General features: G+C 38.7%; 1 protein-coding gene across 1 annotated transcript in view; it reads left to right on the top strand.

Moving 5' to 3' along the window:
• The window catches only part of LOC149837905 (serine/threonine-protein kinase Nek5-like), a 28,520-nt gene that overhangs the window by 511 nt on the left and 10,296 nt on the right, over positions 1-17,713 (top strand). The window contains exons 2-3 of the mRNA XM_090006267.1: positions 87-153; positions 250-315. Of these exons, the coding sequence (XP_089862393.1) occupies positions 87-153; positions 250-315 (133 nt within the window). The remainder of the gene's footprint in view (positions 1-86; positions 154-249; positions 316-17,713) is intronic.

The following is a 17,713-nucleotide window of genomic DNA, read 5'->3' as shown; positions in this document are numbered from 1 at the left end:
ATTTTGATCTCTTGCTCGTTTCATTTTATTTCTATTTCTTCCTCCTCTTTAAGTTTATAGGTTGTTTTCTGAATTTTGAATTTCAGGTATGTTTTAAAGAAAATTCGTCTAGCACGTCAAACTGATCGGTGCCGAAGGTCAGCTCATCAGGAAGTAAGGCATAATTATATAAGGCACGTTTACTGTTTATTCATCATAATCGCTATTGTTTGTATTCCTTTATTGTGGTTGTCATTTGTGTGTTGATAGATGGCTCTCATTGCACGTATTCAACATCCCTATATTGTGGAATTCAAAGAAGCGTGGGTAGAGAAGGTATAAAAATCTTGTGGAACTCCAAGTAGATCAGGGCTTTTTATAATGCAATATCTTGTTGCCGTGTATGTGCACATTGTGTTTGAGCATCATAGTTTAGATTAACTTTGTGGATGATTATCAATTAACTAATGAACATAACTGATGCTGTAGTTTCTTGGTCATCTTATGCAAACTAATGAGTGCTTCCTTTCATCATTGTGATTCTTTGCCTCGAATGACTTCCCCACTTTCTGAATTTATTAGTAGATCCATATGTGTCCCAGTGGAGTGTTACTCTCGAAATGTAAGGACTTTACTGAACCGAGGACCTGGTAAATATTGACTCTAAACAAGCTATATGGTGGAATCTTTCCTAGATAATGGGTGGTGTGGACCAAATGCAATGAATTGCAGGTGAGATGGAACTTGCTGAGAGATGAGATGCATATCAGAGTGGTACTTGTAGTCATTATGAGTGATTGACATGATAAAAAGCTTGAAGTACAGAGAAGCCAATAGCTTTGGCAAAGGCGAAAGAGAAATAAGGCATTCTTGATTGGCGTACCAATTGAGTTGTAGATTTTATTGAACAAAAAAAGAGTTTGCTGGTTAACTTGATTACTAAATAGGATGTTGACCAAAAAAATGCGTCATGAATGGGATCCTCTCCATTAGATATGGGAGCACTAAAATCATGACAACTAATTGTGTTGAACTTGTAACCTTTGGTAAAGACAAATAAAGCAACAGGTATGAAGAGAATTAAACGTCATTGCAAACCAATGTGATTTTAACAAAGAAAGTCAACAGCTAATGTTGTTTTCTGTTAAGTACGTGAAAATTTATTAAAGAGAAATTTGTATCTTGTTTTTATTGATCTGTGTTAGGCTTGGTGTTAAGCCAAGTCATTTACGTAGAACCTTGGGAGGAAAAACATTACAAATAGGTGATGTTGAGACTTTTTGACACAAGGACTTGAGGGTGGAACAAGTGTGATACCTATATGTGAAGCCACTATTTTGCTTCAGTTAGAGTTGGGAAGCTTATGTTAGCTCTACTATCTATGTCACATGGGTGCGGGTACGGGTGCGGAGCAATTTCAAAATTTTTGGAAATGGGGACACGGTTATATATATATATATATATATATATATATATATATATATATATATATATATATATATATATATATATATATATATATATATATAAGACTCGATCAAAGTTGTGCCCATTAGTGGACACGGCTATATATATAACAATAATAAGACTCGGCTATATATATATATAATCAATTTTTTTTAGTTTTTTGCCTTAAAAATGGATAAAAATAGACTCGGTCAAAGTTGACCGAGTCTAAAATGTGGACGGACTCGATCCCAGTGCGTTGACCGAGTCCGACACTTGGTTGACCGTGTCCACCCCGTGTCCGAAGCTGCACCCGTGTCCGCACCCGTGTTGGGGCGTGTCAACGCGGGTGCGTCAACCCCCTAGCCGAGTCCGTGTGACATAGTCTAGTATAGTACCATGAGAAGTGGTTACAAAAGCACAGATGACCAGAATCATGAAGGAAAGAAGAATTCCAAATAGTCTGGGTTGAGATTTTTGACACATGCTTTCGGGGGTGGAACACATATAAGAGCTGTGTAAAGGGATAGTTTGCTTCAATTAGAGTTGGGACAAGTTTAAGTTTGCTCTGACGTAGCACTGTGAAAAGTGGTAAAAAAAAAACACAGGTTACAAGAATCATGCATGAAGGAAGAAATGATAGCAAATGTGTGATAGCTGTCATGAAATGACATGGATCCCAATACAATCCATAATGGACTCCAAGAACATAAAATATTTGGATAAAAACATTAAAAAGATACATGAAAAAGTAAATGAATAACGGAAAATTATATTGGTGATTGAACAACTGTAGTTATAATGGACACTAAAAATAAGAAGGAAAAAATACATATAAACCTCACTACAAATACACTCAACACGCAAACCTAATACTACCCATCACTCTCATACTCTTACACATGCACACACATCCCTTTTTATAGAGGAGAAGGAGAGGAATAAGTAAAGGAAAAGAGGGAAGAAGTCCTCTCAAATAACAAAAGGGAGAGACCTCCCAATGGCTAGAATTCTAGCCGTTGGGAGCCCAGTCAAACAAACTCTAGCCGTTGGGACTAAGTTAACTCATTTGACTTAGTCCCTGTAATGAGATATTGCGGAAATATAAAGAGTGCATACAAGCACTTACAACAATGAATAAAAGAGACAATATCACAAGTCCACAAAGGGACAATACAAGCACAAGCCTTTAAGAAGGCAACAATATACAAAGCCTCTTATTGAGAAGAGAGAAAGCTCTCAAGAATGAAAAATACACAAGGGGTTCACCCCTATTTATACAAGAGGGAGAGGAGGAAAAATGAGGGTCAAAGGGCCTCAAAAGGAGAGCCAAAAGGGGGCTCCCATAGAGTCGTTGGGAGCCCCCAACGATCACATTTGTGACCGTTGGGGGCTCCAACGACTCTATGGTTGGCGCCCCTTTTAGTCCTCAAAAAATACAAAAAAGAATTCTAAAAAATAAAAAAAGAAAATTACATTTTATAAAATTCGAAAATAGTTGTTTTCTAAAACAACTATGTGAAATTACAAAAATACCCCTATGGGGTATTGATGTAATATACAGTATATATATATATATATATATATATATATATATATATATATATATATATATATATATATATATATATATATATATATATATATATAGATACATTTTAACACCCCCCTCAAACTTTACGGGGAAATGACGGAAAGTTTGCCAAGAAGAAACATGAAGCGAGGAGCCGGAAGAGCTTTAGTGAAGAAGTCCGCCAACTGATATTCTGAAGTAGGGGTGGCAATCGGGTCGGGTTGGCGTGTCAGCATACCTCAACCCGAACCCGACCCGTTTATTAAACGGGTCGGCTGTGGCAAACACGAACCCGACCCGTTTAATAAACGGGTAACCCGACACGACCCGCCAACCCATTTAATAAATGGGTTGGGTCGGGTAAACAGGTTTTCAGGTTCGCGGGTCGGGTTGGCGGGTTGATGGATCGGGTTGGCAGGTTGGCGGGTTGACGGGTCGGGTTGGGAGCCGGGTTGGCGGGTCCGGTTGGCGGGTCGACCCACCCACCTAACCCGTTTATTAAACGGGTTGGCGGGTTGGCATACCCCCAACCCGAACCCGACCTGATTAATAAACGGGTTACACGGGTCGACCCGTTTATTAAACGGGTTGGCTTAAGCCCAACCCGAACCCGCCTAAGAGGCGGGTTGGCGGGTCGTGTCAGAAATTGCCACCCCTATTCTAAAGTGACATATGGCAGAGCAATAGTTCCTCGTAAGAATTCGTCACGAACATAGTGGCAATCCATTTCGATATGTTTTGTACGTTCATGAAAAGTATGATTGCTCGCAATGTAGATGACACTCTTGTTGTCGCAACGTAGCTTTGAGGCTTCGGTAATATCAACTCCCATATCTTTAAGCAAACTGCGAAGCCATACAAGTTCCATTGTCGTGGTTGCCATAGCCCGGTACTCAGCTTCAGTGGATGATAGTGAAACTTTCTGCTGCTTCTTGCATCGCCAGGCAATCAAAGAGTCCCCTAAAAAGACACAAAAACCAGTAGTTGAGACTCGATCATTGCGATTACCTCCCCAATCCGCATCAGTATAAGCAAGAAGATTCAAGGAAGAAGAGGAGGATAGAAATAACCCTTTATTGATAGTATTCCGAATGTAGCGGATGATTCGGAGAACAGCACTCATATGCACAGTTGTAGGAGCATGCTGAAATTGACTAACTGAGTGAACCGCATGAGTGATATCTGGTCTGGTGATGGTTAAATAGGTAAGAGACCCAATGAGTTGTCTGTAAGGTGTGAGATCTTCCAGAAGAACCCCATCCTCTAACCACAATTTGGCATTAATAATCTCGGGAGTCTCTACTTTCTTATCATCAGAAATCCCAGACTTAGAACATATATCTGCAACAAGCTTCATCTGTGACAAAATATATCCTCTAGGGGAATATGCAACCTCAATGACAAGAAAATATCTGAGAAAACCTAAGTCAGACATATCAAAATTATCTTTTAACATATTTTTAACATTGATAATATTACTTTGATCATTCTCAGTGATAATCATATCATCAACATAAAACAACAAAATTACGATACTAGAACCTGCACGTTTAACAAAAAGAGCAGTGTCAGTATAACAAGAGTGAAATCCTAACTTTATCATAATATCACTGAAACGATCATACCAAGCCTTAGGGGCTTGTTTAAGACCATACAAGGCCTTCAAAAGCCGAAGTGTTTGACCTTGCTTAATATTTATTCCGGGTGGCGGATCCATATAAACTTCTTCACTTAAACTTCCATTTAAAAAGACATTTTTTACGTCAAGTTGATAAATAGGCCATTTTTTGGTTGATGCGACAGCTATTAAGGTCCTGACACTAGTCATTCGAGCTACGGGAGCGAATGTTTCTTCGTAATCAATGCCATATTCTTGGGAGTATCCCTTAGCAACTAATCTAGCTTTATATCGTTCTAAAGAGTCATCGCTTTTAGTTTTAACTTTGAAGACCCAGCGACAACCAATAGGTTTTTGTGTGAGGGTAGATTAACTATTTCTCAAGTATTGGCCTTTTTTAAAGCATTTAGTTCAACTTGCATTGCTTCAACCCAATGAGGTATAGATTTAACTTGATTATAGTGGGCCGGTTCAAAATAAGAATGTAGGGTTATTAGACATGCCCGATAGTTGGGAGTTAAGGAATCATAGGATACAAACCTATTTGGGGGTATTGATATTCTAGAAGAATGCCTAACTTGTGGTTCCTCAGTGGATTTAGAAATTTGAGAGTATTTTTCGAGGGGACTAATAAGATTTTCTTGATTTCTTCTTGAGTAAACATTTATATTGGTATCACTATCATGAACATTTATATTTGAATCATTATCATTTGAGAGTGTTATGTCAAGAGGGGATACCTCACGAGTATCGTCTATGTTTTCAAAAAAATCTTCTTGTATGTCATCAATAAGATCATATAAGAATACATAATCAATTTCATTTGTTTCTTCTATTTTATCAAAACCATTTTCTTCTTCTAGAAATGTTACATCTTTTGAAATATATAGTTTATCATTCTTAAAATCATAACATCTATACCCTTTTTTATTTTCACCATATCTCAAAAAAACACATTCAATAGCTTTTGGAGATAACTTATCCCTTTTATGTAGTAGGACAAAACATTTGCAACAAAAAATACGAAGACGATTGAAATCGGGTGAAAATTTAAAGAGTTTTTCATAGGGAGAAACATTTTTTAACTTAGAAGAGGGCATTCTATTGATTAGATAGGTTGAGGTTAGAACGACTTCGGCCTAAAACTTCTTTGGAATATTCCTAGAAACAAGTAATGTTCTAGCGGTTTCTATAATGTGCCTATGTTTCCTTTCCGCTAGGCCATTTTGTTGAGGAGTCCTAGGACATGACTTTTGATGGCAAATGCCATTTTGGGTTAAATAGCTTTGGAATTCGTGAGATAAGTATTCGCCACCGGAATCGGATCTTAAAATAGATATGTTACTTTGAAATTGATTTTGAACCTTTTTATGAAAGTCTTTAAAGAAAGTAAATACTTCCGACTTATGACTAAGGAAATAAACCCAAACATACCGAGTAAAGTCATCAATAAACGTAACATAATATGAATAGCCCCCTTTAGACATAACCGGAGAAGGCCCCCAAACATCCGAATGCACCAATTCAAAAGGCCTTGATGAGAGAAAAGTTCTAGTTGGAAATGGAATAGACTTCATTTTTCAAAAAATGCAATCTTTGCAATTAATTTCTTTTTCCTTACAAAATTTGTTTTCAAAAGGAAAGAGATACATTTTGGAATAACTTGGATGACCAAGTCTTTTATGCCAAGTTTCCATGTTTTTTTCTTGGACATAAGAACAAAAAAAGTTTGTAGGGAGATCAAGATGGTCCATATAATAGAGGTCTCCCTTTCTATGACCTTGCCCAATCCGCTTCCCGGACAGGAGATCCTGCACAAAGCAACCATTAGATGAGAAAGATATTTCACATCCATGGTCGGCAATTTGAGAAACCGAAAATAGGTTTAAATTTAGTTTGGGAACAACTCTTACTTTTGGAACACAAAAATTTTGTGAATCTTTAAAAGAGCCAATACTTGAAATTTTAAAAAAAGTTTCATCGGCCGTAGAGACACAAGAGTCATTTGAATTGGTGCAAACATCACTAAGTGCATTTTCATGAGGGGTCATATGAAAAGAAGCTCCAGAGTCAAGGATCCAAGAATACGTACCGGGTGATGATGATGAAGCAATAGCCGCACCCGATGTGGAGGAAGAAACTTTTAGCATTTGTTGGAGAGCCATAGATATTTGTCCAAGAGTTTCTTTAATGTCATTGTTCTTGCCTTCATCTTCCTTGGTGGTGGTTTCTTCAAGAGTGGCCACTTTAGGCTTGAAGGTTCCAATAAGCTTTGGACAAGTGGGTCTAATGTGACCCGGCTCATTGCAATAATGACAAACAATCATTTTTCTTCCTCCATTGTAGTTTCCTTGTTTCCCAAAATGAGGAGGCTTATAGGTTCTAACATTGTTACTCGGTTTTGATACGGCAAGGACTTCATCAACATGCTTACTCATGCCAAGCCTTGTCTCCTCTTAAGTGATTTCGGCAATAGCATCCTCAATAGGAGGAAAAATAGATCTATGGAGAAGTGAAGATCTCACTTGCTCAAATTCGGGACGTAGCCCAAAAAGAAATTGAAACAATCGCTCTTGTTCCATTTGTTTTTGCCTTAAATCAATATCTTTCATAGAAACCCATTTTGGCTCCAAGAGAGCCAATTTATCCCATAGTGGGTTTAGGGCACTATAATAGTCTTGAATGCTAGAATCACCTTGCTTGGTGGTTCTAATCTTTTCTTGCAAGAAGTATGCTCTTGCAAGATCTTTTTGGGTATACATACCCCTCATAAAGGACCAAGCCTCATTGGCTCTACGAAATTTAGCTATATTAGTACATACCTTAAGCTCCACATTGTTCATAAACCACGCAAGGATTTTTGTGTGATTGCTTTCCCAATCTTCCACTTTCTTTTGATGACTTTCAATGGCCTTGAGGCAAGCATCTCCCTCAAGAGCCTTTTCTTGACCTTCTTCCATCTTCGTGAGCATAAGCTTTGGTTCCGGAACGGTCCCCATGACAAAACCCTAAAGCTTCTTTCCTTTGAGATTATTTTCCATTGCCGATGCCCACATCATATAATTCTTTCCATTAAGCTTGAAAGATAGGTCAATCTTTGTCTCCATGATGTTGCCAAGAAGTGAGAAGATGTCCACTAAATATGAGATACACGAACCACACCTTTCCTTCAAGAATCGAGTGGCTCTGATACCATGTAATGAGATATTGCGGAAATATAAAGAGTGCATACAAGCACTTACAACAATGAATAAAAGAGACAATATCACAAGTCAACAAAGGGACAATACAAGCACAAGCCTTTAAGAAGGCAACAATATACAAAGCTTCTTATTGAGAAGAGAGAAAGCTCTCAAGAATGAAAAATACACAAGGGGTTCACCCCTATTTATACAAGAGGGAGAGGAGGAAAAAGGAGGGCCAAAGGGCCTCAAAAGGAGAGCCAAAAGGGGGCTCCCATAGAGTCGTTGGGAGCCCCCAACGGTCACATTTGTGACCGTTGGGGGCTCCAACGACTCTATGGTTGGAGCCCCTTTTAGTCCTCAAAAAATACAAAAAAGAATTCTAAAAAATAAAAAAAGAAAATTACATTTTATGAAATTCGAAAATAGTTGTTTTCTAAAACAACTATGTGAAATTACAAAAATACCCCTATGGGGTATTGATGTAATATACTATATATATATATATATATATATATATTAGATACATTTTAATAGTCCCCTATCTATATATATATAATATATTCAAATATATGCATGTATATGTACAAACAATATACATACATATATATATATATACACACAAAAGAGTACATTGATCTTAACAATAGCAAGCATAAGTGGTTACATAAGCAAATTAACCATACTGTGCACAACATTGCCGAGAAAAAGTGGAACACGATGGAAGAGACATTCATTCTACAGCAGGCAACTACTGTCCAGTATTACAATTAGCAGCCATACAAGTGGCCTTAGCACCAAAACATATATTGTATATGCAGGCTGCGTCATCAATCAATTGTTTCATCACTAAGCAAGGGACGCATCAAAAGGCCAAAAAATCAGTGATTCTGCCAGCATGTGTATAATAAGAAAAATACATGAATTAAGGATTGTTCAGCCTAGAGGATAGATTGTGCTGAATGCCACATGCTTGTCTAGGCTGCAAGCATGACACTACTCATAGTCGTGAATAGGTGAAAATTGTTAAAAGGTACTTTTTCAATTAAATAATAGAATATAACAATTGATTAAATTCAGAATGAAACCTGAAAATACCAACATAAAACCATCATATCGTGTCTGCACAAGAACTAAGTACTACTAGAAAACAATCTAGGCAATTAGCAGCTAGTTGGTCTCATAATTTCCTTGAAATTAGTCAACAGAATCAGGGTTGACTAGGTACCAAGGGGTTTCCAGTCAACTAAGCAACTACTGAGCTTGCTTTGGCAATGCTTAGTTGCAGTAATCGTAGGTGAGACATTGCAGTATAAGAATATGTCCCATGATGTATGCTTGTGGATGATATAATGCTCTCATAATAGCAAGGAAGCAAACAAGAACTTGAAAGGAACCCCTAGTAAATGTTTGAGAAAATGTAACGGTAAAAGCACGCTATGCATGTATAGTGCCAGAACTATCTGATATTGTTTGCAAACCATGTGTACCATTTATCTATGGTTTCCCGATCTGGGATAGGGATTAAGGACGCTGAGATGGCTTGTCTCATTCAACTATTCTTGGGAATTTCTAATTTGCATAGACTGTAGAGAGGAGGGAGCAGATATTCAAATAACATCATAAGTGTAATAAAATTTGAATTGTTGGGAATAGACTCTAAAATTATCTTCAACAAGATACTAATAGCAATATTACAATATTCTTGGCTATGTCACATGGGTGTGGGTGCGGGTGCGGGGATTCGGCACTTCCAAAAAACCTGGGTGCGGGGGTGCGGCAGGGGCAAAAATGTAAATATATATATATATAAGGGGGGTCCCCCCGGCGCGGGTCCCGCTGCACGGTCAGTGGGCGGGGGTCCAGGGGGCCCGCCCCTGACGCGGGGTTATAGGGGGGCAGCGCCCCCCCCCCCCCCCCCCCCCCCCCAATTTTTTTTTAAAATTCCGCAGCCCATTTCATAGGGCAAAAATTTGTTTTTTTTTTAAAAACCAAAAAAAATGAACCAAAATAACCCTGGGTGCAATCAATGCACCCGGTGCCGCACCCGCGTCGACGCGGGTGTGGCACACTGCTAGCCGAGTCCCTGTGACATAGATTCTTGGAAACAAATGCATATACATACGCACAACAGGAACACTTGAAATACTTGGGCACAAAAAGCACAACACAAACTCACAAATGCGCAAAAGCATACCCAAGAGTCATAAGATTGAAAAGAAGCTTCGGCTATAATCTCAAAAGCTTGAGGAATACACAAGGGGAGAGCCCCTTTAAATAGAGGAGGTGGAGTCCTTGGAGAGGCTCCACCTCTAGCCGTTGGAGCCCCTTCCAACGGTCACAAATGTGACCGTTAGAAGGGGCCCAATGAGTAGATGGTGGGCCCCTCCAAGGTGCTTTCCACCTTTTACAAAAAGCAACAAAAAGAAAAAAGAAAAAGAATAAAAGGAAATTACAAAAACATATTCTAAAAAGAATATGTTATAAAAAGATTAAACTACCCCTACGATTAAATAGTTAGAAATATATATTTTATATATATAATAAGTAGATACATATATATATATATTAATATATGTATATGCATTACCTTATATATATATATTACATTGCATGATTAGATTACATAATTTAACACCCCCCCTCAAACTTAGGGCATTATGACCGAGAGTTTGCTAAGAAGGAAGTTGAAGCGCGGAGCACACAAAGCTTTGGTGAAGAAATCCGCCAACTGATATTCTGACGTGACATATGGAAGGTCAATGACTCCTTTGAGGTACGCCTCACGAACATAGTGACAATCTATCTCTATGTGTTTGGTCCGCTCATGAAAAGTGTGATTCTTAGCAATATAAATTGCACTTTTATTGTCACAGCATAGCTTGGTAGGTCCTTTGATTGTGATCCCCATATCTTCCAGCAACTGATGAATCCATACAATTTCCATGGTAGTAGTTGTCATGGCACGATATTCGACTTCAGTTGATGGTAGAGACACTTTTTGATGTTTCTTGTATCTTCATGAAATTAGCGAATCTTCTAAGAACACACAAAAACCAGTGGTGGAGTGACAATTATTTGGGTTATCTCCTCAATCAGAGTCAGTATAAGCAATTAACTTTAAATCAGACGAAGAGGATAAAAAAACTCCCTTGTTTAGAGTACCCTTAATGTATCTTACGACTCGTAAGATAGCATTCATGTTGATGGATGTTGGTGCATGCTGAAACTGTTTGGTAATACTCAGATACATCAATGATTCTACAAGCTGTATATAGGGAGTAAGATCCGAAAGAGGAACACCATCATCAATCTTCGTTTTAGTTCCCACTATGACAGGAGTTTCACAAACCTTTTCATCTATAATACTTTACCTGTCAATGATCTCAAAAGCAAGCTTAGTTTGAGATAAGAAATACCCTCACCTTGATTTTCTACACCTTGAGGAATAGTCTGACTATCATCATATCTTTCAAGAGCACTTCTAAAAGTGCTCCTATTTCTATGAGTATAATTGATGGGATCTCTAGATGGCCCTTCATCAATAGATTGGTGAGAGGAGTAAAGCGGAGAAATGATTTCCTCAATATCAATATCACTTGAGTCATTCTGATTTGACTCATCATCACTAAAATGATCATCTTTGGCTAATAGTTCAAACAAAAAAGAATAATCAACATTTTCATTATGTAATTCCGGACTTTCAAAACCACTAAGATTTTCCAAAAAAATCACATTTCTGGAAACATAAAGTTTGTCATTTTTAATGTCATAACATTGAAAACCCTTCTGGGTTTCAGAATAATCAAGAAAGGCACACAGAATGGTCTTTGGGAAAAGCTTATCATTTTTATATGTAAGGACAAAGCACTTACATCCAAACACCCTTAACCTGCTGTAATCAGGTTCTTTTTCATGCAACTTTTCAAAAGGAGAAATTTTACTCAAATTCTTCGATGGAAGTCTATTTATGAAATATACCGAGGTAAGGGCGGCTTCAGCCCATAGTTTCTTTGGAATGTTTTGCGAAATGAGCAAGGTTCTAGTTGTTTCAATAATATGCATATGCTTCTGTTCGGCTAACCCATTTTGTTGTGGGGTTTTCGTGCAAGATTTATGATGGATAATACCATAGCTTTCAAGGTAACTTTTGAATTCATTTGAAAGGTATTCACCACCAGAGTCAAACCTAAGAATTTTTAAACTTTCATTAAATTGATTTAAAATCATCATATAAAACCTTTTAAACATTAAAAAAACTTCGTGTTTATGTTTAAGAAAGTATATCCAACAAAACCTAGTGTAATCATCCACGAAAATAACATAATACGAGAATCCTCCTTTAGATATCACACGAGCAGGTCCCCATACATTGGAATGAACAATTTCAAAGGACTTTGTTGAAAACATGGATCTTTGAAAAAAAGGTAGACTTTTAATTTTCCCAAGAATACAATCATTACAAACAAAATCTCATTTACAAAGATGTTTAATAAAAGGCAAATAAGAAATTTTAACAATGTTGGGATGTCCCAGTCTCTTATGCCATACATGAATATCTTTGTTTTGAACAACATTACAAAATTGATTCTTGTGAACTTGAAGAAAGTCAACGTAGTAGAGTTCGCCTCTCCTAGAGCCTTCCTCAATTAATCTCTCGGACTGGCGATCCTGAATCCAACATTTATCAGAAGTGAATTATACATCACAACCATGATCCGAGAGTTGAGAGACCGAAAGTAAATTTAAATTTAGTTTTGGTATAAGACGAATTGTAGGGATAAAAAAAACTTATTTTTCAAAATTTCCTATTCCTTTAATTTCAAGAGGTGTACCATCCGTCGTTGAGACAAAAGATGGAAGAGGATTTTTAGAAAATTCGGAAAGGGAGCAAACACTTGGAGTCATATGAAAAGATGCGTCGGAATCTAAAAGCCAAGATATTTTACCGGAAGGTGAAGAGATAGACATAGCGGCTCCGGAAGTTCCTCCCTTGAGAAGAGGTTGCAAAGCTTCTACAATTTGATGAAGAGAAAGAGACCCATTTGACGATGATGGTCGTTCCTCTTGTTGAGATGTCATGGCCATAGCAAGTATTTTCTTCCATTTTGGGCATATAGGTTTAATGTGCCCCGATTCTTTACAAAAACAACATGTAAGCTTGCTATAGTCCTTCACTCCTTGACCAATTGAGTTTTGATTCTTAAAGTGAAGAGGCTTATAAATTTTCAAATTGCTCCCCTTTCTTGATATGACATTAGCGCCTTCATTTTCTTCATTACTAGAAGTAGTAAGAATACTTGAATTGTTTTTGCTAAAGTTCATACGAGTTTCCTCTTCACTTAGCTTTGTAATGACATCTTCAAGAGAGGGGGAAACGAAAGAGGAAAGGAGAGAGGACCGAATTTGCTCGAACTCGGGTCTAAGGCCATTCAAAAAATTAAAAAAGTGGTCCTCTTTCAATTGTTTGTATCTAAGCTCAATAGCTTCTCCACTTCACTTAGGCTCAAGCATTGCGAGTTCATCCCATATAGACGACAATTCCGTAAAGTATTCCCTTATGGACATCTCATTTTGTTGAAGGGTCAAAGCCCTTTTTTGGAGATAATACTTGTGTGACAAGTCTCTTGACGTGTACATTTTTTCTAGATAATGCTAAGCTTTCGATGCTTTCTTGAATTTAATAATGTTGGCATTTATCTTTGTTTCAACCGTTGAAAAATTCCAAGAAAGAATCTTGAAATTTTTCTTTTCCCATTCTTCATGTTTCTTGGAGTATTCCTCAAGAGCTTTATTTCTCCTTCTCCTTCGAGAATTTTGATTTCGCCTTTCTCTACCAAAATAATCTTTGGTTCGAGTTCCGGTATAGAACCAAGAACGTATCCCCAAAGACCTTTACCTTTTATTTGAGCTTCCATGTTTCTGGCCTAAACATGATAGTTTGAGCCATTCAATTTGAAGCCAAGAGAGAAATGAGAGTTTTTTTTTGCCCATTAGAGAGGATAGAAGTTGAAAAATAATATGTACCTCAAGAAACTTTCACGCCTTCCTTAACAAAAGAGCTCTCATCAAAATATTGCCCAAAGAAGGTTATTCACTTCAAACACCAATAGCTTGAAGGCATGTTTTTCGAGGCACTCAAAAAACAAATAAATGCACAAACGTCCTTCTTCAACTAAACTCTAATACCATGTAAAAGTATCTTCAACAAGATACTAATAGCAATATTACAATATTCTTGGAAACAAATGCGTACACATGCACACTATGTCACAGGGACTCGGCAAAACAGGTGCCGCACCCGCGTCGACGCGACGCGACGCGGGATCGCGTCCGGGTGCGGCACCGGGTGCGGTCAACACGACCCTGGGTGCGGTCAACGCACCCAGGGTCATTTTTGTCCAAATTTTTGGGCGAAAAAAATTCCCCCCCCCCCCCCCCCCCGATGAAAAGGAGGAGGATTAGGGCAAAAAATTTTTTTTGCCCTAATCTCTCCTATCTCTCCCCCTGAGCTCGAGCTCTCCCATCGCCGCCCCAGCTCCGCCGCCCAGACTCCTCCTCTCGGCTCCTCCTCTCGGCTGGCAGGTATGTCTCTCGTCTTCTTGGGTCGGCTGGGGAGGGGCCGAGCACCCCCCCCCCCCTCTCTCGGTCTCTTGTTGGGTCGGCAGGGGAGGGGCTGAGCCTCCCCTGCTCCCTCATTTTTCGGCACAGGAGGGGCCGAGCCCCTCCCCCATCTACCTCTTTTTTTTGGGTCGACAGGGGAGGGGCCGAGCCCCTCCCCCATCTTTTTTTTTTTTGGGTCGACAGGGGAGGGGCCGAGCCCCTCCCCCATCTTTTTTTTTTTTGGGTCGACAGTTTTTTTTTTGGGTAGACAGGGGAGGGGCCGAGCCCCTCCCCCATCAGTTTTTTTTTTTTGGTCGACAGGGGAGGGGTCGAGCCCCTCCCCCATCAGTTTTTTTTTTTTGGGTCGACAGGAGAGGGGCCGAGCCCCTCCCCCATCTTTTTTTTTTAGGTCGACAGGGGAGGGGCCGAGCCCCTCCCCCATCAGTTTTTTTTTTTTTGGGTCGACAGGGGAGGGGCCGAGCCCCTCCCCCATCTTTTTTTTTTTTGGGTCGACAGGGGAGGGGCCGAGCCCCTCCCCCATCTTTTTTTTTTTTGGGTCGACAGGGGAGGGGCCGAGCCCCTCCCCCATCAGTTTTTTTTTTGGGTCGACAGGGGAGGGGCCGAGCCCCTCCCCCATCTTTTTTTTTTGGGTCGACAGGGGAGGGGCCGAGCCCCTCCCCCATCTGTTTTTTTTTTTTTTTGGGTCGACAGGGGAGGGGCCGAGCCCCCCTCGCTCTCGCTCTCTTGTTGGGTTGGCAGGGGAGGGGCTGAGCCCCCCCTTCTCCCTGTATTTTCGAATTGATTTGAAAATTGTAATGTATTTTTTTTTGTGTTTTCAGGATAAAAATGACGGATAAAGGGAAAGGACTTGCGTCATCCTCATCCCAACATGTGAGTTCTGCTGCTAGTTTTGCTGATAGTTGCAGTGTGATTGATGATGTGGGGCCACTATGGGTACATGTAGATAAACTTGCAAAAACTGGAGAAGGAGGTGGTGGAAACAAAAGATTTCGATGCAAGCTCTGCGAAAAAGATTTTGTTGGGTCTTACACAAGAGTGAAGGCTCATTTGTTGAAGATACCAGGACATGGCATTTCAGCTTGCAGAAAAGTTGATGAGGCAATGCGAAGGCAATACAAGAAAATACAAGAAGAATATGAGAAGAGAAAGGCAATGGCCGATTCTTCTGCACTCAGTGTGCCATTTGCAAGCCACCAAGAAGATGCTGAAAAAAAAAGAAAAGTCAATCTAGGAGGTAGAGGAACGATACAAGCAGCATTCAATACATATGGAAGAGAAGAATTGGATAGAAAAGTTGGGAGGTACTTTTATTCTGGTTCACTCCCATTTAATGCGGCTAGAAATCCTTATTGGAAGGATTTAGTAACATCCTTGGCAAATTGTAATTTGAGTGGTTATGTGCCTCCAAGTTCAGAAAAAATACGAACCACACTTCTTGCAGAAGAGAGGGCAAACGTGGAGAGGTTGCTAGAAATTAAAAAATATTCATGGGAGCAAAATGGAGTTTCCATTGTGTCTGATGGATGGACAGATATTCAAAGGCGTCCATTAATCAATTTCATTGCTTGTTCGCTTAGTGGCCCAATATTCTTGAAAGCAGTTGATGCATCTGGGGAATATAAAAATGCAGAGTATTTGAAGGGATTGTTTATAGAAGTGATAAAAGAAGTGGGTGATCAGAAAGTGGTACAAATCATTACAGACAACGCTCCGGTTTGTAAAAGTGCAGCGTTGAGTTTGGAGAGTGAGTACCCTAATATTTTTGGACTCCCTGTGTAGCACACAGCTTAAATCTAGCCCTAAAGAGCATATGCAACCCCAAAGAAGAAGAAAATTCACAAGCATATGCTTTATGTTCATGGATTGAAGATTTAGAAAGAAATGTCAAAAGCATTAGGAATTTTGTTGTTAACCACCATCGTGCTAATGCTATATTTAATAGGCATTCTGATTTGAAATTGTTGAAGGTCGCTGAAACACGTTTTGCGTCCATCATTGTGATGATGAAGAGGATTAAAAGAGTGAAGAATGTTTTGATTAACATGGTGACTGATGAAAATTGGACATTCTATCGTGTTGATGATGATATGAAGGCTCAAGAAATTAAGAAATTCATTCTTGATGATGAGTTTTGGGACAGAGTGGTATACTTCCTTCAATTTACGCAACCTATTTGGGAAATGTTAAGAGAAGTTGATAAGGATGAGCCCATGCTTCACAGAGTTTATGAAATGTGGGATAATATGATTGAAAAAATACAAGTTATAGTTTTCATGCATGAAGAAAAAAATCCTGCATTGGATGATTCAGATTTTTTTAATCATATTCATTCAATTTTAGTCAGAAGATGGGATAAGAGCAACACTCCTTTGCATTGCATGGCACATTCTCTTAATCTAAAATATTATGCAAATAAGTGGCGGGCTGGTGGTATTGATCGTGTCCCTCCAAATTTAGACCCAGAGCTATCAAGACATAGAAATATGTGTATGACAAGACTTTTTTCAGAAGCACATCTTCTACATCAAGTCACACAAGAGTTTGGAAAATTTTCATCTTCGAGATTATATGCACCGGCATTATTCGCGAGAGAAGAAGATAATATAGATCCTATCACATGGTGGTCAACATTTGGATCGGAAACACCTCTTCTGCAACGTCTTGCATTAAGATTGCTATCGCAGCCTGCTAGTTCATCTTGTTGTGAAAGAAATTGGAGCACATATTCTCAAATCCACAACATGAAGAGAAATAAACTCACCAGCAAGCGTGCAGAGGATTTAGTATATGTTCATTCAAATCTTCGATTACTTTCGCGAAGCAATGATGAATACAGGTACTAATTTGCTCTCTTAGTTATTTGATTATTTCTTAGTTTTCATTTAAATATACTTGTATTGTATTTATCATTTTCAAATTGGGTTTATAATGCAGACAAGGAACATCCAAATTTTGGGATGTAAACCCAGAAGAGTGTGACTTCGAGGGAGAACATGAATTCAACGTAACAAACATGGATTTAGCTGAGCCCAGTATTCCTTCTAATGATGCATTTCATGATGAAGAAGAAAATTATTAGCATCCATTACTTCATCAGGATATACTTTGGTATGTAATTTAGTTCTTTTATGCATACTTATTTGATTGATATTTAGGTCGATTTATGTAATTGCTTTACTTATTTGATTGATAATTTGATATTTAGGTTGATATACTGCATGCATGATGAATCATATTATGAGTTTATGACAATGTTCATTGTTAAATGTTAAATTGTTAAAACTTCAAAAT

This window comes from Nuphar pumila, chromosome 5, assembly GCF_984573655.1.
Source record: "Nuphar pumila chromosome 5, dmNupPumi1.hap1.1, whole genome shotgun sequence".
NCBI lineage: Eukaryota > Viridiplantae > Streptophyta > Magnoliopsida > Nymphaeales > Nymphaeaceae > Nuphar > Nuphar pumila.
This window is presented reverse-complemented; position numbering and strand designations above follow the sequence as displayed.